Below are 25,942 nucleotides of genomic sequence, written 5' to 3'. Positions count from 1 at the left end.
CTCCCTTGTTAGGGAGGTAAATCTTCAAGAAGTGTGTGGGATTCAGTGGTAAGTGAGCATGCCACAAAGTGGAGTACAACTCCGAGAAAATGACACAGCAGAAAAGAGCCGGCAGCCTTGCCAAGCAGTTTCCTTTGAAACCCCAAGGCTGGAGCAGCCCGTCGGGTTCCTGGAAGGCCTTCGCTCAGCCATGTGGCAGCTGAGGAGAAACCCTGCAGTGTCCGCGGGGGAACTGGAATAATACCTCATCTGCCACCGGGGACAGGGACCTCCAGTGACACACACAGCCCTGAGTGTGCTCGCTGGCACAGCCCAGGACAAAGTGACTGATTGCACGCAGGCTCACTCAGTGACAGGGCGTCTCTAACCCACCCTCACAAAGGGCCGCTCACACCCCAGTCACCAGCACCTACTGTCTCCCGGAGGCTGACAGATCAGACTGTACAGACGAACATTGCTCAGGCTCATTTGACGAGTCACGGGACAGGTGGAGCAGAGGTGACTGGGGAAAGTCTGGCTTCCCCTGAGCACTGGTATTTTATTCATCGCATGGCGAATGCTGTCACTCACCCGGAAAGGTCCTAAATGCGCCTTCCTTCCGCTCCTGAGGCCCCGGGACGTGGCAGCAGCTGTCTGGGTCACATGGAAGCTGCCCAAGAGGAGGGAGGAAAAATACCAGATCTGACCCGCCAGGCCCAGGACTGCAGGCAGAGACGGGAAATGCGACATCCGCCCTGAGGCCCCGCCACCTCCTGGGGCTGCGGGGAAAAGCTCCCTCCACTGCGAAGCTATGAGAAATGCCCGCGTTTTATACGGGACTCTCCCTGTTCACAGAGCCTTGAAGAAGCTCAAGGAGAAATGTTATTAACAGAACTTAAAATGGGCTGAGCTTGTGAATTGGATCCCTTATATATGTGAAGCTTGGAAACAGATGATAAATATCAGGGCTGGTATAAGGACCTTGACATGTATTATTTCACTTACCCTCTCAACAGCTCTATCACAGAAGTGCTTTCAGCATGCCCGTTGTACAGAAAGGGCGCTGGGACTCAGATTACACACCCAAGATCACCCACCTAATAGGAGGCAGACCCAGGACTGAAATCAATGTCTACGTGCCCCCAAAACTTCTGGAACAGATAACCCTACTCTTATTTTCAAAAGTATCTTTCTGTAGTAGACGATGGCTTCTGGCAGGTAAGGACTTAAGAAAACATAAGAGGAAAAATAACCATCCTTTCTGCCACCCCAGACTGGGACAAATGTATGTGACAGGGCAGGGCTCTGGAATCGCGATCTAGCCTGGTTCTTGGTCCCTTTACCACAAGTGCAGGCTGTGTGAAGAGGGAGGGCGCCCACATGGAGACTAAATTCTGGGCTCCCTCTACTCCCACATCTTCCCTGCAGAGCCCAATTTAGGGAGATAACTTTGCCCATCACTCAGATTCCTAGCCAAGCATAAACCATGAAATAACTAGTTTAATTGTAGATTCAATAGGAACACACAGACATCAGAATGTCCACAGGTACCCCTCCCTTATAAACAACCAGCCCAGGTCACTTATTTCTAAGGTGAACCTTTGTATGCATCAGAACCACCTAAGGGGCTTGTGAAAACCCAGCTTGCCAGGCCCTACCCCCAGAGGGACAGTGGGTCTGGGGTCAGGGCTGAGACTCTGACCCACATTCAGGTGCTGCTGACCCTGCCAGTGGGGAGACCACCTTTGAGATCCACTGCTTTAAGGGATAGAAGCTTTGGCTTTGTCTGCTATTTTATTTCTGGGCACTTATCAATGCCTATTTAAATATGATAGCAGCTGTTCTCAAGGACTTTCATTTTTCCCACATGTATTGGTTTCCTAGTGTTGCTGTAACAAATTACCACAAACTTAGTGGCTTAAAACACCAGTCATCTTACATTTTAGAGGTCAGAAGTCTACAATGGGGCCGCAAGGCTGCACTCTAGGGAAAGCTCTAAGGGAGAATTCATTCCTTGCTTTTCCAGCTGCTCGAAGCTGCCTGCATTCCTTGCCTTGTGGCGTCTCCCTCCATCTTCAAACCAGCAGCAATGTGATATCTTCAAACCTCTCTCTGTCACCTCTGCTTCCACCCTCTGACTCCAGCCATCCCTCTTATAAGGACCCTTGTGATTACAGTGGGGCAAATCCCAACCTCTAGGCTGTGAACTTCCTGTTGATGAGTATTTATTTGTTAGGGCTGCCATAACAAAAAGTACCACAGACTGGGGGCTTAAAAGAAGGAAATGTATTTTCTCATAGTTCTGGAGGCTGGAAGTCCAAGGTCAGGTATGGGAAGGTTGTTTCTTCTAAGGCCTCTGTACCTGGCTTGCACATGGCCGTCTTCTCCATGTCCTTACGTGGTCCTCCCTCTTTGAGCATGTGCCTTTGGCGCCTTCCTCTTGTTATAAGGACCCAGTGGTATTGGATTCAGGCCTAATGACCTCATTTTGACCTAATAACCACTTTAAAGACCCTATCTCCAAATAGTTTCTCTGAGGAACTGAGCATTAGGACTTCAACATATGAATTTTGAGGGAGACACAATTCAGCCCATAATTCAAAAAGATCAGTTCCACCCTCCTTTGATGTAACAGGTAGACTAGGCAATTAGGGTGAAGTTGGAGAGTAAGCTAAGACATTGACTTTAAAAGTGTGCACCTCGGCCCAGACCTGCCTTGTGGTCTTAGGTTAGGCATAGAGGAAGGCAGAGAAAGTCAAGGAAGCCCCCAAAGGCTTGGTCTTTAGTCTGTGTAAGCAAGTAGTAGCATTCTAGCTGATTCACTGCAGGATTTCTCGCTTTATACATAATTCACAGCTAGTCACAGAAATTCCACCAAGTCAGTGTGCACCCTGGACACAGTGAGTGTTTGCGTTTGATGCTCTTTGAAAGGGCTGTGCGAGAGAAAATGGTTTCATTCTCAAGGCATGGCCCTGAGAAGTCAGACAGCCCTCAAGTAGAAACAGATCAAACAGCCTCATCTTACTCTTGATTCATGGGTTTCTCTTCAAAGCCCTTTAGAGGCAGGACACTGTAAATTGTCATTGTTAGAGTAAGTACTGTTGCAAGGTCCTTCCTGGGACATGTTGCATCTGTGACTTACAGGACCTGGAAGCTCTGACATTTTTCCTTGACGAACCTTTGCTACTCACTGGTCAGACACACTAACCAACACAGGCTTAAAATATATAAATATACAAATACACACACACGTATACTCCCACTAAACCAGTCATGGAAAAGAAAAATAATATGATTCCACATGCACAAGGGACCTAGAGTCTTCAAATTCATAGAAACAGAATGTAGAATTGTGATGCCTGGGGCTGGGGGCAGAGGGGGCTGTTGTTTAATAGGGCACAGTTTCAGTTTTTCAAGATGAAAAGATTTCTGGAGATTGGTTGCACAACAGAGTGAGTGTACTTATTGAACTGTACATTACAAAATAGTTAACATGGTAAATTTTATGTTACATATATTTTAGCACAACTTTTTTTGAAAACCACCGCTGGAAGCAATCATGTAATAGAAAGAATGGTTGAGGTGAAGCCAACCTCCGTTTGAATTCCATATCTGCCACTCACTAGATTGGGAGTAATGTTCTGTATATGTCTTAAAACAACAGCAATCATCTTATTATTCCTCCATTTCTATGGGACAAGAGTTTGGAGGAGCTTCACCTGGTTAATTGTGGCTCAGGGTCCCTCCAGATCTTGCAGTCAGGCGAAGGCTGGCTGAGCATTTCCCCCTCTTATTACAGCCTCAGCGCTTCTCCGTCTTTGCACATGGCTGACAGGCAAATCACACACTTCCCTGGGTTCAAGGAGAGGGGAATTAGACGCCACCTCTTGACAAGAAGTGGTGACGTTCTAGAGCAGGCTTGGCAATCTGTGCCCTCCTGTGACACCTGGCTCACCTCTCAAGACAGCCAGCTTGCTCATGTATGTATGTCTTTGGCTTTGCCACAGTGGCAGAGCTAAGTGTTTGGGACCCAGATGTCATGGTTCACAATGACTAAAATATTTATGACTCTTTTTTAAATATGTTTTTATCGATTTCAGAGAGAGAGGAAAGGAGAGGGAGAGATAGAAATGTCAATGAGAGAGGGTCATTGATTGGCTACCTCCTGCACTCCCCCGACTGGGGATTGAGCCTGCCACCCTGGGAATGTACCCTACCCAGGAATCAAACCATGACCTCCTGGTTCATGGGTCACTCAACCACTGAACCACACCTGCTCTTTATAGAAAAGTTTGCTGACCCTTGTTCTACAAGAACATGTCAGGTGGAAGATACTGTTGAAGTCACCTTTGATAATCACCATCTGCCACAGGCAGGGTACCAGCCTCTCTGAACTTGACCTCCAGCTCCATATCTGTAAAATGGAATGAAGATCACACATAAAAAGCACAATTCTAGGCCTATAACAGATAAAGTATAAAATTCAGTTCGTGCCCAGCCAGCCATGGCTCAGTGGTTGAGCATCGATCTAGGATCCAGGAGATCAGGGTTCGATTCCCGGTCAGGGCACATGCCCGGGTTGCAGGCTCAGTCCCCAGTCAGGGGCGTGCAGGAGGCAGCTGATCAATGACTCTCTCATCATTGATGTTTCTATCTCTCTCTCTCCCTCTCCCTCCCTCTCTCTGAAATCAATAGACATATTAAAAAAAAAAAAAAAATTCAGTTCTTCCCTTTCCAGACTTAATTATAATTTGACAGCCGTGGAAATGTGTTTGCTGCCACTATAGGACTATTAGCAGTATCTGAAATTCCCACTTTTAGACACTCCCTGGAATTAAGGCAGACTTTACAGAAACTACCTTTTAAAATACATATTTAGTACTTTGGAGGAAAGGAATGTTTGCAAGAATTCTTTTAAAAATGCAATCCTCACCCCCCATTCCTCAGTGCATTCCTTTGTAAGACTAGCTATATTTTTACCTTTCAAAGCAAATACCTAAGGGAATGGAAGAGGTCTGGGAAATTTGGGATTGAGCAAGCAGAGAAGAGAGTGTGGCAGCAAATCTCTGACTGCCCATGGCAAGAAAGACCGGAGAAATTTTACCTACTTCACAGCTGTGCTCAGAGCTGCCTCTGCCTCAGACAAAGCACTGAAAATGTTTTCTTGGCCTCCCCTTACCCTTTGCCTCCCTTTTTCTATCGCCCAGACTTGCTATCTCTGCTCCAGCCTCCTCCCACCTGCCAGGCTCTCCCTGAGTCTTTTTTCTCTCCTCCCGTGGAATTTCCAAGGCCAATCTTCCAGCATGTCCAAGAGATTATCTGCCTGTGACCCGGCTTTACCCCTGCTCCAAATTTAAAAAGGAGCATACTGGAGCTTATTGATTAGGTATCTCTGAACTCTTCAGAAGCAAGCTTCTGTTCAAGAAAACAGGGACCTCCTAAAACTGGCACTTACTGTGGTAACATTAGACCTTCCAGTCCCAACTTTTTCTACCCACTTTCTCCAAACCATCCAAATTATCAGTTCTATTTATGCATCACTTAAAAAATTTTCTGTCTCCTCTTCAAGTTATGTTTGATTCCAATCACTTTTAAAATCTACTCAGCGTTATCCTAAACTATGTTGGAAGAATCATTCCCTTTTAATGAAGCTATTTGTTCCCATGTTATTTTTACATCAAATATTATAAATGTGTTTTGGGGGGGGTTGGGAGGGGAGTATGCAATTTGATTAGAGACCATTCCCTTTGGTCCTATTAATTTTTACAGCAGTTTTTCCCACCCATTTAGCCTAAATTTGCAATTTTATGCAAATTTTGTAAACTAGTTTGTGGTATTCCCAGAGTCCCAACTCAGTATCAGCCAAAGGCCAAGTCAATTTATGCTGCTCCAGGAAGAATTGTGGTTTGGAAAAATGACTCAACTGGCTTCCAAAAAAGTAACAACTCTCAGTCCTGCCGCTGGCGCTGCTCCTGCTACAACAGCCGCACAGCCGCAGAAGAGGGGCTTCGGCACGGCCGCCTCCCGAACGTCCAGAGGCCCTGAGCGCCGCCGTGAAGCGGGTGGGACCTCCCGCCCTTCCTGCCATCGGCAATCAGAGGTGCTGCCACCCTGCTCCTCCCCAGCTGCTCAATCCCAGATTTCCCAGGTCTCCTTCATTCCCTTGGATCAGCAACTTTCAACCTTTTTCATTTCATGGCGCACATCAACTAATTACTAAAATTCTGTGGCACACCAAAAAATACATTTTTGCCAATCTGACCCAAAAATTGGTATAATTCTGATTCATTCGCACAGGATAGCTGTTGTTGTGTCTGCTATTGTCATACTTTTATTATTTATTTATTTACTTACTTATTTATTTATTTTTTCCACTTGGATATTCTTCCCATTGCTTTTCAGAGAGTGGAAGGGAGAGAGAGAGAGAGAAAAACATCGTCGTGAAAGAGACACATCGATTGGTTGCCGGGACCGAGGCTGCACCTAGGCACACGAGTCATTTTTTATTTGACAATCTAAGGGAAAAGAGGTCAGTGTCCCTGATTAGTCAGGTATTGCATGTTTTAAAAAATTCTTGCAGCACACGTGTTGAAATTCGCTGTCTTGTGTGATAGAATTTGCCTTATAGGATCATTTAATCCAACTGGTACATAGAGTAGTGAACAAAATTCTACCTGATGCCTGAGAGCACTGGAATAGGAACAGAACAAGCAAAGTGTGATGAGTTCTGCAATAAAGATATGGAAGGGGTGCTGATGGAACCCAAATTAAGTGAACCTTGATGAATAAACAGAAGTTTCCCAAGCAAGGAAGGACACTTAGCATATATAAAGACATCGTGTAAATGCCTAGTGAAACAAATAAATAAGCAAATAAACAAAATTTTAGAAATAAAATCAAAGTGCCCTGGCCAGTGTGGCTCAGTTGGTTGCACGTCATCTTGTATACCCAAAGGTCACCAGTTCAATTCCCAGTCAGGGCACATGCCTGGGTTGCAACGGATCCATTTTTTTTTTTCCTCTCTCTCTCAAATAAAAAAAAAACAAAACAAAAAAACATATTTTTTTAAAAATCAAATTGAGCCTGGCCGGGTGTGGCTCAGCAGTTGAGCGTCGACTTAGGATCTAGGCGATCGGAGTTCGATTCCCGGTCAGGGTACATGCCCGGGTTGTGGGCTTGATCAATGACTCTCTCATCATTGATGTTTCTTTCTCTCCCTCCCTCTCCTTTCCTCTCTCTGAAATCAATAAAGATATATATATTTTTTAAAAAAACATAAAAATAAATAAAAATAAAAATAAAATTGACATAACTGGTAAAAGCATTTATTTTTTCAAAAACTAGCAAATGTACAGGAAGGGCAGCCAATGAGTGTATCAAACCCAGCTCCTTGCCGTCTTTTCACCTGTGAACATCAGTGTGGGTTTGTCTTCTCAGTCAGATGCTCCTCATGGTCCCCAGATGGCAGCCACACAGTTCAGAGTGTCTCTTGCTGATGACAATGTCCAGAGGAAGAAAGGGGTGTTTCTGACTTGTGTCACTGTAAATAGGGAGGTAAACCTTCCCAGAAGTATTCCCACCAGATGTCCCTTCTCATCCCTTTGTCCTATAGGCCAATGAAGATTCAGTCTCCAAATCTAAAGAGGTGCTCACCTCCCCCAAAAGTCATGGCCGAGTGGAAAAGTCAACAGCATCAGGGTCCTCCTCTTGGCAAGGAGGGTGATTATCAGAAAGCAAACAGCAATGTGTACCACAGGGATAAAGGCCTGTAAAAGGTGGTATTCTGGAAATGATGAGTCGTTAGGTGTGAAAATGTCAGGAGAGGCAAATAAAATATGCTGCAGCCAGCTGGTAAAGGAGTTACATGCCAGTGTTTGTCTTGTCTTATGGGTCAGTGTTCCTTAAATATTTAAAGAGTAAAATATCAAACAATGTTAAGAGTTTTTCATTAATCCTTTTTTTAATGTGGCAATCATATAAATTTTCTTTCAAAAACAAATGGTTAAATAAAAATATATATATACAGCAACACATATGGTAAAAATAAATTTAGTCAAGTGTCATAGAAGTGAAGACATAATAGTATGTCTAATTTTTATTCTAATGTTTGCACTTTTTTATGATTACAGTGGTAATGCATGTTCATTTTTCTAATTGGAAAAATCAGAGAAGCCTAAAGACTAAAATAAATATCATCTATAAGCCCATCACTGGACTATAACTATTTGATGTCAAAGTTGGGTTCTCATGTGCACAGTTTTATATGGAGTTACAGTAGTAAGTGATTTTCTTTTTTCTTTGTAAGAATACACTTCAAAGTCAATTTCTTCTCACCATAATTTTCTGTCAAATTTTGTGTCAAACAAAGGCAAACTGCTGCTGGTCCTTTTAGAGGGAAATAAGCAACAAATAAAGCAAATGCATACACTGGCTTAAGTTATAGAGTGCAACATATTACATTAGGAAAAATAAAATATCGCTGTTTTAGGGTTTTTGCCTAAAAGGGGGGTATCTTTCTGTTGACTTTCTACTTTGTAGAGCAGGTTATCCAAACCCAGACTCTATAACGTAAGTAAATAAGAAAAGCAGGCAAAAGCAGGAATTTGACTTCTGGCAGTGGAAGGATGGGAGAGGGATTACAAGAACTGAGGCCAAATCTCTCCTAGAGAGTGATTACAGGTCAGGACATCTGGGCCTCAGCACCGACAGGTATTTGGATGTTTCTGTTGGCACCTTCAGGAAGGTTGTGTCTGTCCATTGTGTCTCCCTACTACAGAGGGTCAGAAGGTACAAAATTCTTTATTTTTTCACTTCCAATTTTAAAAAGGAAATCTGAACATCTCTCCATTTAACAACAAACAATAGCAAGACTGTTTAAAAAAGTGTTAAGACCTGCCTAGGCAGGTATCCATTATGGGTGTTGGTGGTTGTTGTTTTTTTACATTCCCTTTTCTTTTAATTTTATGATTCTCTTTCCCACACACTTTGTGGCACTGTCAGTTTCTGGGGAAAGTTATGTTTTTTGTTTGCTGCTAGTTGTTAAAAATCTATTAAAAGGCTAATAATATCCTGCCACTAAAAAGCTGTTTAACCTTGGGCAAAATCAGTTAGCCTTTCTGGTCCTTAAAAAGTTAAAGTTCAAGGGGGTCAGGCTGGAAGAGAGTTCAGAAATCACTGAGTTCTGTCCCTCCTTTTACACATGAAGGATCTGAGATTCAGAGAGAGTGAGTGACCAGCCAGAAGTCCAACAGCTTTCTCTGAATTTTATTATTTTCATTTCTAAGAGTTCGGTGAATTTTAAAATTAATGATGCTGTGTTTGAAAAAGGCAAGTGCAAAGGAAACACTGAAGTGTCTAAGAATGAAAACAAAAGGGGTGAGAAATAGAGCTAAGGTACTTTATAATAATTATTCAAATATTTCTGTAGAAAGGAAATGTGAACTGTATGAAATGTGAAACAATCCCTGCACAATAATTACCCACAAATATTTACTGAATGCTCACTTGGAGGGAATTGAAAAGATAATTATAATGTAGTAAGTGTTCTGTCAAATAGAAAGTGCCATATTCTAATGCTGTCTAGTAGAGGCATTCAGGACACTCCAGAAGTCTGTGGAGAAGAGGTGGCACCTAAGCTGGTACCTGAAGGAGAAAGAACAAGAACTTATTCCACTTGCAAAGGCCAGGGAACTAGATGGTTTTAACAACTAAAAGTAAAAGTGGTCAGTAAGTAGTAGAGTTCTGCGACCTGAAAGGTGAGCTTCCAGGAAGCAAGCTATTCAGAATCTCCAAAGCCATGGATTTGAGACTTTACCCTGAGGGTAGACCTGTGTCAGCTGGAGAGTGACAGGGTCTGTTTAGTACCTCAAGCTCTTGCCTTCGGTGTATACAACAGTGTGGAAAGCAGGGACAAGACAGACCCAGGGAGACCAATTAGGAAAGTTATTGCTCAAAATACTTTGACAAACAAAATGCAGAAAGCACACACATCTGGACACACACACAAAAACTGAAACGTGTTTTACAAAACAATACTTTTTTCCTTTGCTGGATGCATTTTCTAATGACATCTTTTAAATCTATTTCACTTTTTGAATAGTGAAACTGCATGACCCACCTCAGTTATTTCATGACCCATTAATAAGTCACAACTAGCAGTTTGAGAAACCTTGAGCTGGGAAGTTACTGTGATGCTCCTGAGAGGAGATAATAGGATCTAAGGAAGCAGAAAGGTGGGTAGGAGGGCCTGGAATGATTCCAGAGGGATTTAAGAGAGAAGGACTCACAGGAATTAGAGATAATGCCCAAAGTTTGGGCTTGAACTCTGGGTAGATAAAGGGGTCATTTGCCCAGATGGGGAACGTTAATTGGAAGGTCTGTTAGGAGTTTAAAGACACTGAGCATTTGAGAAATGCCCATTTTTTTGTAAACACAAATGTATCCCTTAATTAGTGGCACATCTGAAGAAAAACCACCTAAAGACTACATTACATAACTCCAGAAAGTGTCCAAGCTTGCCTGAAAGAGGAAGCAAAATGCTGGCGATGGGAAGGGCAAAACCATTAATGGAGAGGCATGGGCTCTGGAGGCTGAGCCTGGAAATTCTCCCGAGAAAGGACAGTCAGGCTGCAAATCCCGGAGAAACAGCCCAGATCAGACTCACCTGGGCTCTGCTCTGGATGCTATCAGGGCTTTTGTGAGGCCGAGAATAGCGTAAGCATAGCGTTTGGCTTTTCGTTTAGCTAGCGTGTTGGCAGGAACTCGCTTCTGAACAGTGTTGGCATCACATTTAGATTCCCAGTCACCGGTTCAGCCACGTAACCGACACTTCTTATAAAAATCCATTAACTTTATTCTTCACGCGGGCCCTCAGGCCTCGCTGGGTCACAGGGAGGTTTCTTCCTTCCTCTGTCCGTAGCTTCCAGTCCCAATCCCGCTCCCTCTAAATCTTTTATTTTACAAAACAATAGGGAGTGCTGGTAGCCCGTTGCTAGTTGAAGATTTTGAACAATAGGTGTTCCTGAGCCGGATTTATTGAAATGGTCTGGTCTGTGTCCTGGGGGAGATTGTAAATGAGATGTCAACAGGAGCTCTTTTGTGTGGATGGCGTCCAGCCCGAAAGAGAGGAATTTCCTTACTGTGCTAGTATTTAAAGTAGATTTGTTGCTGCTTTGGCTAAAACTTGCTATCCCACTGCCTGAACTAACAGCAGAATGAGTCACTCGGTGTGCTTTCGACTTCCTTCCCCGCCTAGCAAAGCACTGAGTCAGTCATTTACATTTAGAAAGGAAAGCGCCTCAGAAGCTTTCTTGGATTTTCATCAGCATGAGCTTTTCTGGACCGTCACGTGGAGCTGAGCTGTCAGCAACCCTGTTCCCCCCAGGAGAGGGCAGCCTGGCCAGGCTCTTTTTCTCACTCCCTAAAAAACTTCTGGCTGTTTTGCTTTAAAAAAAAAAAAAAATCCAGAGAGAGGGACAAACACAATTTCCTGCTTTGAGCCTTTTTCCTTTCTTTCTCCCCCTCCCGTCCCCCCCCCCTTTTTTGGTAAATGGCAGGCAATTTCAGTTTACTCTAATTACCGTGGGCTGAGGTTGGATTAATTCGATCCTTAGAAGATAAGGCAACCGTTTTTATTACTTCTCAGCCAGGTGCTGGAGGGTGACAAGACTCGCCTGTATCTGGAGGCCTGACAAGGTTATCAGCAACTGCAAACAGGCTGGACCTTTGAGCAGTGGCCATCAAAACGCTTCCGCTCCTCGTCATCCATCTCCCCACCCTTCACTGGCAGTTCATTTTGATTCCTCTGGTTTTTCCACATTCCTGCACTTAAACAGTCATATCATAATTATGAACAGTGTAAGTTGCAATCATGACCCAATCCCCAAACACGAGCATCAAATTCCAGCCTCGACCCCAAACATGCAGCACAGACTTGAACGTATTCTGACCTGGTGGATTTGCAGTAGGTACAAAAGTTGCTTCTTCAAAGAGGCGATACTTAAAAATCTTTCACCTCTGACAGTAGAAATCCAAAATTCTCACATTTACTTTCTCTGGTTCCTTTTGAAAAGTAGAATGTCATCCACACCAGGAGAGGGTGCAGTGCTTGTTTGCATAATAAAAATTGCTAGTGCTCAACCTATTTATAGCTGAGGTTCATTACCGTGTCTTAGTAAATCCATCAGTTTATTCTTTAATTCAAGCTGTGTTACATGGATTATCTCTGTTGGCCTTTGGGTTGGAAATGTGGTGCAAAAATGTGTCTTTTGAAAATGATTTTCAAACTGTCTGTAACTAGGTAACGCTTTAATGAATGAAGAGTGCCATTGCAGATAAACTTTTAGGTGAGTGTCCTGGGCTACATCAAATTAGTGCTGCGCCCGCCCAGCCTGGACCTAGCATGAGCCACCCTCCTGTCACTACAAATTATGGTGGGCCAAGGGAAGAATGCTGGTTTGATGGATTGTGCTGTGAAGCCAGACTACAGCTTGAGGACAGGGGATAGAATGAGGGAGCGAATGACACAGGATGAGTTGAAACACACGCACACAACCTTGCAAATGTGAAGTGTTTACAAGAACACAACAGATTACCCCATTTTCCAATTTGTATAGAGATCAGTCCATGTTGTGGGAAGAGGTCAGTTAAAGTCCTCTACTAGTACCCCGACTATCTTTATAACAAAAACCATAATGGATATTTTTGATAGTGATAAACCAATAAACACCCAAAACTCCAATGAGGTCAAGGAAAGAGACAATGTCAGAAGGATTATGAGGCCTGATCTTAGATTCCTCTTTTCCTTAAAGATATAGAAACTTGCCCACCCACAATGCCAAGTCCAGCACCACCTGCCACCCTCTATGTGGGCTTGGTTGGGACAGAGCTCCATCTAGGACCTGAGCTGCCTCTGAAGGAAGCCCTGGCAGGTGAAGGAGTAATGTCCACCCAGCCCTTCAGTCACTGCTCCAAGGCATCTGAAGGGCCGGGTGGACATTACTCCTTCACCTGCAATTCCGAAAGCCATTGCCTAAAACCTGACCCTGGAACCACCTGCAGTGAGAATGTTCTACTGCTTCTTGTAGACAGACAACTTAGAGTACCCCATTAAGGGTGCTCCCCCAGATCCCTTGGGGTGTCATGTATATTAGCTTTCTACATCCCAGAAAAAGTTCTGAATTCCAAAGGATATTCGGATAAGGGCTTTGGGATGCAGATATTGTTCTCACAAGGTTCAAAGGTGATCTTAAGAGGCTTAGGTGGGAAGAACCCAGGTTCCAACCAGACTCCACCCAGAGAACAGGGACGACCCAAACTCTCCAGCCTCCTTGTCACTTGGGGAATTGGGATTGTGGATATGCCTGGTTTATTAAATTCAGTGACTGAGGATGATGGTGGGAGGTAGGCAGAGTGAACGGATACAAATTTTAGTGCTGGCTACACCAGTTTCCTGGGTTATTTTCATTTAATTTTGGCAAATGCTAAAAACCCAACCGTAAAGTGGACTTTTAAGCGCAGTCTCCACGTGGCCCTTTACACTCAAACTGTAACAGTGCAAGGACTGAACTCATGGTGCGGACAGACAGCCCCGCAGGGCACCTGGACAGGTCCTCATCTGTCAGTGACACAGTGGATAATGAGGTGTCATTTTCAAGTGCCGGCTCTGGGATTTGAGTCAGTAAAGGGCTGGTGTCCTTTCTGGGCCGAGCAAACGGTCTTCCACAGGTTGACCCAGATGGTTTTTCCTGTTTTGACTTTGAAAAGGCGGGTTTCGGGGAGGAAGGAGAAAAGGAGGAGGATGAATAATTAACTGCCTAACTACACAGACCAGGGCCTCCTGTGGCCTCCCACAGGCCCTGCTCTCCAGACCCAGGTAATTATGCCTCATCATGTGCAAACCAACAGGAAGGAATGGTGGATGCATTTTCTTTCTTCTTTACTTCCCCACACATCCTGTTTTCCCAGGTTTGGGGGTTTGAGTTTGCCGTTTGCAAAAACTTCTGCTCCTGGTTGAGCCCTCCCTCCCGGGCCTCTGTCCATAGGGCAGCAACATCGGGCTGCTCTGCTGGGTCTGCCTTCTTTCCAAAGCCCAGAGAGCTGCCACTGAGCAGAGGTTACTGATAAATCCAGCTTGGAGTTTTAGTTTGGACTTAGCCTGAGTGGACTCTCATTAGACATGACCGACCCTGGTGTGTACACAGGTCGCTCACTCTGCACATCTATCCTGCCTTCTCAAGGGAGACAGGTTGGCAACATGTGCCCGATAGCTTGCTCCCGTCTAGAACCAACCAGCTACCCCATACAGCCTCGGGGCAGATACACTTTATTTACCAGACACACAGCTACATGGTAGTAGAATCCTGCTCAGTTGTGCAAGCAATTCCAGATTTTTCCTGGCTTTAGGCTCCAGGTCCTATTTTGCTGGTAGTATAAATTCTCAAGAAACAAGACCAGGAGGCAAAGAAAGTTCCCTGGCTCTCAGATATTCTTCCTGTGCAAGCAGAAAGAGCACAAATTAATAAGTCAGAGAATAATAAGAAGTGAAAGGAACTGAGGAGAAGACAGGCAGCCTCACGGGATAAGGGCAGTTAGCATCAGGGACCCCACATACAGCCATCTGCTCAGTGCCTATAGGTAAAGCCAAGCAGAGAGAATGGAGGAAATGAGGTGGATAACCCATAGAAACAACTGGTTTCCCCTGATATTAGGTTGGTTTTTCACATACTAGCTCCAGGCCAAAAGCTGACCAGCCACAATTGCATTTGGCTAATGGCAAAACAGAAGTGGGCACTGGTGACGGGGGATTATCCTGCGACATCCAAGATCACTGAGAATAGCCTTGGTGAATATTCACTTTACTTGAGCCCTGGTGACCTCCCTGTTACTCCCTTTTTCTTTTTGCCAAGAAGTCTCTTTCCATCCCTGTTCATTCCTTCAGGTAACAAGTATTTACCATACACAGGACCACCAGGTGACACACAAGCTCTAAGTATCGTGGTCACATCATGAATAAAACAGACAACGATTCCTGACCCTGTGATTCTTGCATCCTTAAATAATTCCTTTCTCTCAATCTGGTCAGGAAAGAAAAAATTCACATAAGAGAAAGTATTGCTGAGAAGTGACACCTGAGAAGCAATGAACACTTGCTGATGAGAAGCCTAAAGGAAAAATGTCCTTCTCTGCTCTGGCACTATCCTTACCCCAGGCCTCCTACTCATGCTGTCTTTCAACAAAACTCAGTCTGCTCTAACCTGAGAAGTTGGTACACCAGCTGCCCAAACAGGAAACCTTATATAATTCAGTGACCCTGACCTGGGCCCTGGATCTTCCCCTCCTGTAAACAGTCCATTCAACCCAGGAAGGCCTGCAGACCTTGCTGGGACAAATTTTGAAAGACAAACCATGTTACAAACATAGGAAAAAAAAAATCCCTAAATCCTAGAGGAAGTGATATATCTGATTCAATTGTAGAAATCACTTCATAAAGTAATGGAACAAATGGAAATTTAATCCCAACCGATGAAACTGCCAGGGCAGTCACTTGTGTACATGGATGACTCAATAGCACCTGTTGGAAAGGCCGGGAAAATGAGCCGTGAAATGCTGATCAAATTTCCTACTGGAAGCAATAGCCCTGCCTTGTAAATTAGTAAGCCCCAAGTTTTCAACATCCTGACTTCAACATGTGTGCCTAGTTCTAAGAGGCTGTGACTCACCTTAGCTGCTAGGCAATTGATTCTTACTCAGAGCCCTGGGTTTTTAATCTTTAGTATTAAATGGTCTAGGCAAATTCTAGCCAAATGTCTACTTTCAAGATGTTCCTTTGAAATGATTGATTTCAGGCAACAACTGGTTTTACATATGGTAACCCTCAATTTCTAATACTATTTAACTTGTTGCCAAGCTTCATTAAAAGTCCACATTACAAGTTTTAGACCTCAGCCCGCCCCTGGACCTGGGCCTTCTAAAATGACTTTCCTCCAAACATCATTTAACTTCCTTTAATTTAGTTAATTAATGGAACTTTTTGAAGAGAACAGTTCCTTTGATCTGAGCCTCTTTCTTAGTTTCCAGTTAACATTTCCAGAGAGGGAGAAAGAACGGATGTCCTCGCAACCAGCCGGAACTACCAGCAGCTCACAACTGTGGTCAAGCCTCCAAATCAGAGACAGAGCAAAGGAGTACCTGAGGAAGACGAAAGAAAAACACTGCCCTTGGCATTTTTTGTGGGTGTTTGCCCCACACAGAGATAAAAGAACTAAGGTGGGGCTGTAAGGCGTGCTCTCTGGGAGGCTGGGCCCACAGTCTGGAAATCCTAAGTAATCCTGGCAAATAGGCAAGGGGGAAAGCCAGCAATGTGAATTACAAATGCTTCTGCCTGAGAGAAAGTTCTCTTCATTCAACACACAAATTCGGATAAAAGCGGAAAATGCATGTCTCACCCAGCAGGAATCCTCACTGCCATCCACCAAACCAGATGGCTACAGCAGTTCCTGCTTTTCAACTTTCCATTTTAACAAAACATGTTACGCTGGATGCTGCTTTAAAAAAAAATATCTGCAACCTCAACCCAGAACTCTTACCCTGCAGTTAGAGTAAAATTGTTGTTAAGGCGATAAATTAAAAAGCAAGACATTCTGAGTCTTGACTTCCACTCTTTATGCTTTTTTGGAAGACAAGTCCAGTAAAGCTGTCCATGCCTTTCCGCAGCGTGACTTACCTTGGAGCGGAGCAGCAGATTTCAAGGTCCATCGGTGATGTTCCAATCCCGACCACCAGGGGACACTAGAGAGTAGAGTCGTCAGTCACAAAGTACTTTGTTTTCTGAGCCTTTTGATTGGGAGGGAGGGGTTTGGGGGTGGGGGTGGTGTAGGAGATACAGCTGACTTTAAAAAAATCCATTTGTTCTCTGAAATTATGCCACTTGCCATTTTATAAAGCAAAGGTTGCCACGTTACCTGTTGCCAGGTTCCTGAGAGTGCTTGGGGAAAATGTGGGCGAGAAAGGTACAGCACAAAGTCCTTCAGCTTGGTGGCTTTCAAGCTCTGTTGACAGGCTGGCGCTGACATTTGGAGAGCAGCTGCCGTGGATTGCCTGAGCATTGTTTGATTGTAGTTCTAACAGAGGAGTGGCTGCGTCTTACATCATTTCCAGGCATGAAGTGCCTGGGGCTTTTTTTTCCCCTTCTTTTTTAATGACTAACTTTCTGATCCCTCCCTCTCTGGATTTTGGTACAGTACAGGCACTGTGAGCAGCAGGCTCACCTCAGGAAGCCCAAGTTTTGTAGCAACTTGTTAAAACAACTTGAGTGCCTCTTTTAAAAAGTTGTGACTGAAACAAACCTTTCCATTCTTCCTTCTAGAACAATGTTGTGTTTGATTAGCCTCAGAGCACTGCTCCCTGAAAGATCTGTTCTCCCCACAAGAACCGGCTGCTATCAGTTGAATAGATCTCTGAGCCAGACATGCCCAGGCTTGGGGCATTTGTCTGGCATTAGGAAGTGTCTGGAATAGTAGTAACTACCAACTGGCAAGTCTTATGACTACAAGAGTTATTACACCACCCCTCCCTCTCTGTCCACATTCCCTCTCCTCCCCCTACGCGCTCACACAAGCGTGCTTTTTTCTATTTCCATGGAGAAAAGGTTAGCTAGTCTTTGTGGTTTCCGTGGAGGGTGACTTTAGTGGAAATCGTTCTCATAGCTACGTCCCTTGAGCCAAAACTAACCGGGAGAGAAGGCGGGGAAGCCCTGCTCCTGTCCCAGAAGCCTGCACCCCCACCCCACAGCCCTCTACCTTCTCACCACGATGCCGGCAGGGCAGGGACCACTGACCACCACGCTCTGGGTGGCTTGTAAATGTTATGCTGTAAATATTTTGAAACACGGGAGTGATTTTTCCATGTGTATTTTGTTTTGTGGAATTTCTCCCTTTTTTGCAGTGTTTTTGAAGTTGCAGCTAGCACACCCCTGTTGGCCACTCCAAATTCATTCATTCTCCAAACCTTTGACAAGTTCCTGCAGGACACAGAGTATTGTGCTAGGAGCAGTTTCCTGGCAGTTTTTGATGGGAAGCATTAAGCTTAATTGGACAAGATGTTGAAATGGATGGTTTAATGGAGGGATGAATACAGGTGGTTTGGGTGAAGGAAAAGAGATGTGACCTGGAGCCCTGAGTATGCTAAATGTATCACTTAGTAGCTATATGACTTACGTGCTCTGAGCCTCAGTCTTACCATCAAACAAATGGGGATAATGAAATCTTCCCCTGTCATTAGACCATGTGTATTAAATTTTTAGCACAGTGTTTGTTAGAGTAAGAATCCACTCTCTGCTGATTAGGTTAATCACGTTAGCTGGCCCCATCTCTTGGCTTCCTTCTTCAGCTACTGAGCATTGCTCTCATTGGGTCTGTTCTGAAATGCTTTTCTGGATTTCATCCATATTAAGCCCTTGGTGCTCCAGTTTGAAAGAAACCTTGTCACCTACTTAAGGCACCCTCAAGATGGTGGTGCAGTTTCAGTAACTTCCCAGCCAAAAGATGAGCTTGTCTGTACTTGAGCACCTCCGAGGATTGAGTGCTCACTACCTAGCAGTGTCCCCATATTCCATCTTTGGGCAACTGACTCCTGGGGAATTACTTTTTATGCCTCTCTAAGCTTCCACTTTTGTGGTTTCCCTTGGGGCTTTATAGAGAACAAGTCTATGCTATCCTCTACACAATAGCCTTCGAAAAAATTAAAAACCCCTGTCTTCCTTCCCTTGCAAACTGAACAGCCCCTTCCCTTAAACCATTCCTCATAAGATACGGTTTTTCTCTCCTCAGACCACCCTGCAGTTTACCCTTAAAGAGAGGGGCCCACAATGAATTGCAGCACAACGATTCTTCCATCGTCCTAGACATCACCCATCTACCCGCACATGCCTTTTTAGTGTCAATGTAAGAAACAGTCAAACCTGTAGAGAATTTTGTGAGTTTATTTGAGCCAAACTGATGACAGTTGCCGGGAAGTAAAACCTCAACGAATAGACAAAATACTCCAGAAAATGGCAGTTCTGTATCCTGCTTGATACATTGCAATCAAAAGAGAAGACATAAGTGGGTTACATGAAATCCATTGGTGATAGACCAGTGAGGCGGGAGAAAGCAAAGCAAGGGTGAGGGGGTCCTCTGGGATTGGATGAAAAGTAAAATGATAGACATACTTCTGGTACACAGGTGGGTACAGGATAGTAACAGCCAACAACTAACATGATAACAATGACAATGAAGGGATTTGTGGTCTCCACCTGTGTTTTGAGGGGTCCTGAAAAAGGGAAATTACTTTGTTTTTGCAAAGATGTGCTTATCAGGTCTGTTATCCTAGACGCAAAAAGACAATAGGCTTAGTGAAAGCGAAGATTGACTTTTGTCAGGGAAGATTCTAGTCTAGGACATGACTACTCACCATAAATTGCTTTTAGCTAAAAAGTTTTAATTTCAGACCATCCTGTGTGGTTACTTTAGGTTTCTGAGTTTGTAAGGCTGCCACACTGGGCTTCCCTGAGTTTGTCAGGTTTCGTATGTGGCTCCATTTCATCCACATTAGAAACAGGCAACTTATCTGACATTAAAACCACAAGTCCATCCTGCATTTGTGCAGTAATCTCTTTAGGTCCCAAATTTAGATCCTTCTACATTTCTTTTCTTTTTTTTCTTGGCCTTTGTACAGCATTTTGCTTTCTAAAGTAGCCTGTAGTTTCAAGTTACTTCTCTAATATGTTCTTAATTTCATGTGCACTACCTCTGTCCTGTCCACGGGGTTTAAAATGTTCCTTATGCTTCTCAGACTATCCAAATGCTTCTCTTTTTTTGTTGTAGTTTTTTGTTTTATTTGGGGGGGCCAGGGGGTTGTTGTTGTTTTGGGGTTTTTTGTTTGTTTGTTTTTTGTTCAAAATATTACAGGTGTCCCTTTTTCTCCTCATTGGCCCATTCCTCCCCACCCCACCCCACCCTCCCAGTCCCTCCCCACACCATTGTCCATGTCCTTGGGTTCTGCATATATGCATATAAGTTCTTTGGTTAATCTCTCCCCCTCCACCCACCCACCCCTCTCTATCCCTCCGACATTCATTAGTCTGATCCATGCTTCCATGTCATTAAATCATTTCCATTCATCAGTTTATTAAGCTCTTTAGATTCCACATATAAGTGAGATCATGTGATGTTTGTCTTTCTCTACCTGGCTTATGCTCCTCAAACTGTCTCCAGTGATGGATCAGTTTGTTTGTTTGATGTTCAGTCTGTTGCGAACAATACTTTGGTAAAACGCAATGAAAATGAATTATAGGAAAAGGAAATTTAAAAAAACAAAAGCACACAAAAACAAGACCACAGTTATTAAAATCAACTGACAAACTATTCTGTAGAATTGCTAGAAAAGTTTCTAAAAACTTACTGTCAATGTTCATGCACTCATCAAATAGTTTGTGAATCAACACCTGTGTGTGGACTACATTTTAAATAATGTAGTACCTCCATACACAGAGATGTGCTAGAAATGCTTTGCAGTGGGCTCTCCAGGGGGACACCTACTGGTTTACAGTATCTGCCAATTTCCATGGTGTAAATACTCATACCAAGGTCAGTTTCAAGCTACCAATGAAATGTCAATGAACACGGACTTGGGAGAAGATGTGCACAATTGACTTTTATGGGCTTGTTCTTGTGTTCAAAATTCTTTCTAAAAATTTAGCAACCAAGAACTGCTAATTCCTCAACATAGCTTTATAGTATGTGACCCATTAGCTTAGCCAGTAAGAACCCATAAATAAGAAGATAAAGAAAGTGGGTTTGATCCTACATCTATTTCGTGGCCACCTGACATATGTGCGCTCTTGATTGCAAAGGATAAACAGACTAGTGAGAGAGTCCACATGTTTTTCCAGAAAACCTTCCCTGCTACAGAAAAAACTAATTTCTGACACAGGCCTTCCTAAGGCTTACAACACTAGCATTAACTTTCTATGCAAATAGAGACAATATATAATAGTATATATTATAATACAGAAGCTGAAATAGATAGGAATTTGTTCTCATTTGTTTCCTGTGTGAAATTTTTAAAAAATAACTTCCCAACTCAGATGTAAAAACCAACTAAATGTGTCTCTGTGCTCTACAATAGCATCTGAATGAAAGTGATGTCAGTGAAATCTGGCACCCCACTCCTGATGGCTCTTCTTATAAGTGGATGGGAGTCCTTTCAGTCAACTTTGAGCTGGGGTAGTATATCATCAGGACCTAGAGAAGGGGAAAAAAACATTTTAAATGGAAATGAACAAATAAACCTATCAGAGAAAAAGAAAGCTATAGTCATGATTAAATACAACATCTCGTTTTTTTCAAGTCCCACGTGAACAAAAGGATCACTTGCGTTTGAAATCAACCTTTTTGAGAATGTTACTCAGAAACAAATGAAGTATTTCGCTTACTGTCTATAAGCCACTCATTTCTCTGTCTGTTTTGACCAGATAAGATTTATTAGCGTGTGCTTCACCCTCCTCTACCATACTCTTCCTGGCACTCAGACCTCAGTGGATTCTAAGTCATTCCTGGTGTTTTATCATGAGAGTAGAATTAAAAAACAAAAAGAGAAGCAAGTTTAGGGCTTAGCCTGAAACACTAGGAAAGAGTGACGCTGGGGAAAACTGGAGGAAGAGTTTCTAGAGCAACCTTGAATGCAGAAGATTTGGGGCATGAGAAGGAAGGGAATGTGAGAATTGTGAGCTGCGTGTTGGATCTTCGTTCTTCTGCTTCAAAAGGCAGCCTTAGCGATATGAACTCCTGTTCCTGTTTGATGACTGACAGGTGGTGCTACCTTGACTGTGACTCTTTCGGCAGAATTGTGCCAAGCTCCACACTGCAGTAAAACGTCACCATAAAGCCCCTGGGATAAAGTATGGCTCACGGTTCCTGTCCTCTATTCAGCCCCCTTATTCAAGGTGGGACAATCTTAAGCTCTTACCTCTTTTGGGCACTGGGGCTGGGCCAGCCTGTTAGGGAAGACAAGTCCCCAGGATTGTCCCTGTCCAATCTAAGCACGGTGGACTTCTGGCACTGCTGCTGCCTCTGGAAGTCCCCATTGATCAAAGTACTGTGGGGCTAAAACAATTTTAATACTTTTCCTCCCACCTTCTAAGGTCTTCTGGCTAGGCCAATAATCAAATTAAGAGACAGATTAACAGGAGAAAATCAAAATTTTAATACAAATGGATGGGAAATTCACATAGGCATGAAAATTCCATGAAAGACCATGAGGCAACATTGGGTGTATAAGACATTTCTGAACAAAGGAGAGAAGGGAAGGGGCAATGAGGGATTGAGTTCAGAAGTGAGCATGGGCAATTTACAGGTAGTTGAGGAAGAGGTGAACATACTGGGCAGGCAAATTCTTGCTAGGCAGCTCAGAAACAATGGGACACAGGGGCTGCCTAGCTAAGAGGCTTGGAGTCTTCCTGCTAAGGTGAAGATTCTTAAGGTGATTAAGGCAAGGCTCCTTTCCCACAGCAGGTTTCTCTGTCTGAATCTCCTGGGCAGGAAAAGGGGGAAGGGCAAAGGTTCTTTCTGAGCCTTTTGTTTCTTAATAAACAGCTTAAGATCAATATCCCAAAAAGCAGCTTCCAGGTGGCAAAATTCGTTTCCCTTCAGGGTACCCATAGTTATTCCTGTGGGTATTGAAGAGGAGCTGGCAACAGCCCGTGGATGCCACCAACTTGCAATCAGCCCTAGGGAGTGTCTCCAAGCCCAGTCATTACAACAGAAATAATGTGCCCCTCCAACGCCATATCACATTTATCACATCGTGGCAGAATTTTTACTGTAAATCACAGCAAACGAAATGATATTCTGTTTGTCTGCATTGTCTAGTTTTGACCGTCCACATTAAAAGAGGAAATTGGGGCAGCTAGCCACAAGCAGTAAATCATCCAAAATATCAGACATTTGATGTTGGAATGCGGCATTGAGTTTCTTTGGACTATGAGCGGGTCATATGTCCTGAGAATCCATTTTGAAGAAAATAATGAGTTCATTCTGTAAAGATTTGTTTTAGGAGAAGTAATAAAATGACCTAGTCTCATTTGATTAGAACAGACAGATTCTGTCCTAATTATGGTCACTCGTCCTCTCACCCACTCTGGTCTTCAGATGGGTGCCTGAGACTGAGCATTGCCTGAGCGAGGCTGTCCTGTTCAGACCTTCCTAGGAAGCTGAAGGTAGTGACGGTGCATGAAACTGAACTGAGTGAGGTGAAATATCGGCAATGCTCCTGCTTGCATTACTTGGCCAGAGCTTCACTGTGGCCTGTGGGAAAGCCTGAGACCAGACTGGTTCTTCTCCTTGGAGGCACTGTGAGCCTCCGCTGTTTGCGTTACCTCTCAGGACTAATTGTTGAGCTCTGTTCCAATGTCAAGCTGTGTGTTTTATTCAATAATCTTAAATGGAAGGTTTTCCTGGGGTAAACCTCCAGCAGCATCTATCCCAGGTAACTGAGAGGTGACATATGTATTATTCACATCACCTTCCCCCCTTTACCCAACAGCACATATGATATTGTAATGTGACATCTGTGGGGGGGGTTTCCCTTCAACTGTCAGGCAATCCCTGGGAAGTAGCCAAACATCTCTGTCCCTATGTCTTTACCGTTAAGGAAATTCCTCTGAATCACAGGGCAGTGGAAACGCAGGACAGTATAATAGGGCCTTTCTGGTTGTTGTTCATTATCGGATGCTTCCTTTGAGTGGCCTCAGGAAACATCCTAAGTATTGCAACGAGCATCTCCTTCTGCAAGACGACCTGTCAGTGCCAGTTAGAGCCAGAGGTGAGGAGGTGGGATTGTGCGGTCAGGCCCAGCTGGTTTGGCGTAGCAGCAGGGACGCCAGCTGAGTAGAAACGGCACGATGGGCTGGGCGTGGCAGTGGGGCAGGGAGAAAGTATGGAAACACCATAGCTTGAACCAAGTTTTAAAGGGACTAACCAAAAGTCTTTAGAAAGCTGGTGAAGGAATTGTTCTTCACTGGCAGGGAGTTCCCACTTGGACACTTAATGCTTCGTTTTGATCTGTATTTTCCTGTCATGCTACACAAATGGAGAGCTGAAAACCAGTGTGTAAAGCTCCTTCGAGACCCTCAGGGTTACAATCAGACGGTTGGAGAGAGGGCCTGTGGAGGCTGCTTCAGCGGGAGCCTCGGGGGACCTCGACTAAACCACACAGGTGCAAGGAGGACCCCTCACTGGCAAATGCAGGCGCCTGAGTGATGAAGTCGCCCTGAAGGACAGCACATTAGGGAGTGCACCCTAACGGACCACACGCAGAGACTGATTTATAAACTAGCACGACCATTTACTTTACAATGAAAGGAGACTTTGGTGCAATGTAATCCCTCTCGGTAGGTAGTTCTGCTCAGAAACAACCACCAAAAAATTCAGAACAAAGTTTAATAGTGAGCACCTACCCAGGAAGGAGAGAGAGAAAAGAGAGAGAAGAAAGAGAGAGGAAGGAAGAAAGAGAAAGAGGGAAGAAAGGAAGGAAGGGGAGGAGGAAGGGGAAAACTGGGTCTTGATAAAAAGCAAATTGCAGGAAGCTATGATAACATGGTGGACACCCGCCACCTCCTCCCAGGGACCTCACACTGTTATTAGGATTATACATCCTCACAACGTCTATGCTTTCCTTCTTCTTTTTCCAATGTTTATTATCAACCATCAGAATCTTCCTTAATGGGTTACTTGGTTTAATATTACCTATATTTGATATTTTCCTGAGAAGGCAGAGACTGGCCTTATCCATGTGTATATATCATGTCTCAGGGTGCACTGTTGCCTGAGAAGATTTCTACAGATGGCTAATCATGTATATTTTATGTTGATTCATACTAATTTCCATTTCAGAAACTTCCATCTCAGAGGTTGGTGTTTTCCAGTCTTACGTCCCCTCAGTTTTGTGGGGGTGTCACCTCACAGAGGGCCCTAAGGGCCCAAGCAGGAATCTCACTTAGTCTGTCAATGGACTTGTGTTCATGTTAAATGTCTTAGTGTGTTTCATGTGCCCTAATTTCCAATGAATGTCAGTTGCAATATCAGAAAGTAAAACCCATGCAGAAATCACAGTGTCTTTGTTTTCACTGTCTTCCAGTGTCATCTTGCATTACAACATATAAGAAGACACCACCTCCAGTCCCACCCAGAACTACCACGAAACCTTTCATTTCTATCACAGCCCAGAGTAGCACAGAGTCTGCCCAGGATGCCTACATGGACGGACAGGGCCAGCGAGGAGATATTATCAGCCAGTCTGGACTGAGCAACTCCACGGAGAGCCTGGACAGTATGAAGGCTCTGACAGCCGCCATCGAAGCCGCAAATGCCCAGATCCACGGCCCTGCAAGTCAACACATGGGTAACAACCCCGCCACCGTCACCGCCACCACCACCATAGCCACCATCACCACAGAGGACAGGAAGAAGGATCACTTTAAGAAAAACCGATGCCTGTCTATTGGGATACAGGTAATAGCCTCCCTTTCCATCCTTTGAATTAAGAACCCAAAACTCAGACATGTGACTTTATATTTTCCCAGAAGATTTGCTGTCTTGCCATTTTGGATGATATAACTATGCCTAGGACCAGATTTTCAAATTATTGGCTCTGGACTCCCTAAATAGTTAAGCACAATGAACAAAAATCATGAAGGCATTATGTCTATAGATAGCAGCTATTGTTTTTGTTCTCTAAATTGAATGTGTGACTCAAAGTGTAGGATAATTAAACAAACATGAACACAGTCAAACACAAAGTGCCCTCAATTCCTAATGCACATTTTGATTCTCAACAAAGGAGTGGACATCCAAGAATAACCTGGGTTGTCCGGTTGTGTTACAGTATGTTCAACACCCTTGAGTAACCAGATGAGAACAAAAATGTG

At 44.0% G+C, this 25,942-nt stretch overlaps 2 protein-coding genes across 17 annotated transcripts in view; one reads left to right on the top strand and one right to left on the bottom strand.

Moving 5' to 3' along the window:
- LOC308563030 (uncharacterized protein) overlaps window positions 1-17,149 on the bottom strand; it is a 30,628-nt gene extending 13,479 nt beyond the window's left edge. The window contains exons 1-3 of one of the 3 annotated variants that reach the window (XM_081149679.1): window positions 16,941-17,149; window positions 16,703-16,767; window positions 9,688-11,804 (exon numbers count right to left, since the gene is read on the bottom strand). In XM_081149679.1, coding sequence (XP_081005805.1) covers window positions 11,678-11,804; window positions 16,703-16,767; window positions 16,941-17,084 — 336 coding nt within the window. In that variant the 5' untranslated portion in view covers window positions 17,085-17,149 and the 3' untranslated portion in view covers window positions 9,688-11,677. Of the gene's footprint in view, window positions 1-9,687; window positions 11,805-16,702 lie in introns of those variants that run through there. The other 2 variants (XM_081149678.1, XR_013999729.1) reach the window with 2 other exon arrangements.
- Window positions 1-25,942, top strand: part of DLGAP1 (DLG associated protein 1) — a gene marked incomplete at its 5' end in the record, with an annotated part of 591,758 nt that overhangs the window by 522,088 nt on the left and 43,728 nt on the right. For 11 of the 14 annotated variants that reach the window (XM_081149669.1, XM_081149663.1, XM_081149671.1 and 8 more), the window contains one exon: window positions 25,153-25,526. In XM_081149669.1, the coding sequence (XP_081005795.1) occupies window positions 25,153-25,526 (374 nt within the window). The remainder of the gene's footprint in view (window positions 1-25,152; window positions 25,527-25,942) is intronic. The other 3 variants (XM_081149667.1, XM_081149666.1, XM_081149668.1) reach the window with 1 other exon arrangement.

This window comes from Miniopterus schreibersii, assembly GCF_964146895.1.
Source record: "Miniopterus schreibersii genome assembly, chromosome: 10".
Lineage (NCBI taxonomy): Eukaryota > Metazoa > Chordata > Mammalia > Chiroptera > Miniopteridae > Miniopterus > Miniopterus schreibersii.
Note: the sequence above shows the minus strand (reverse complement) of the source record. Positions and strands in the feature narration are given on the sequence as shown.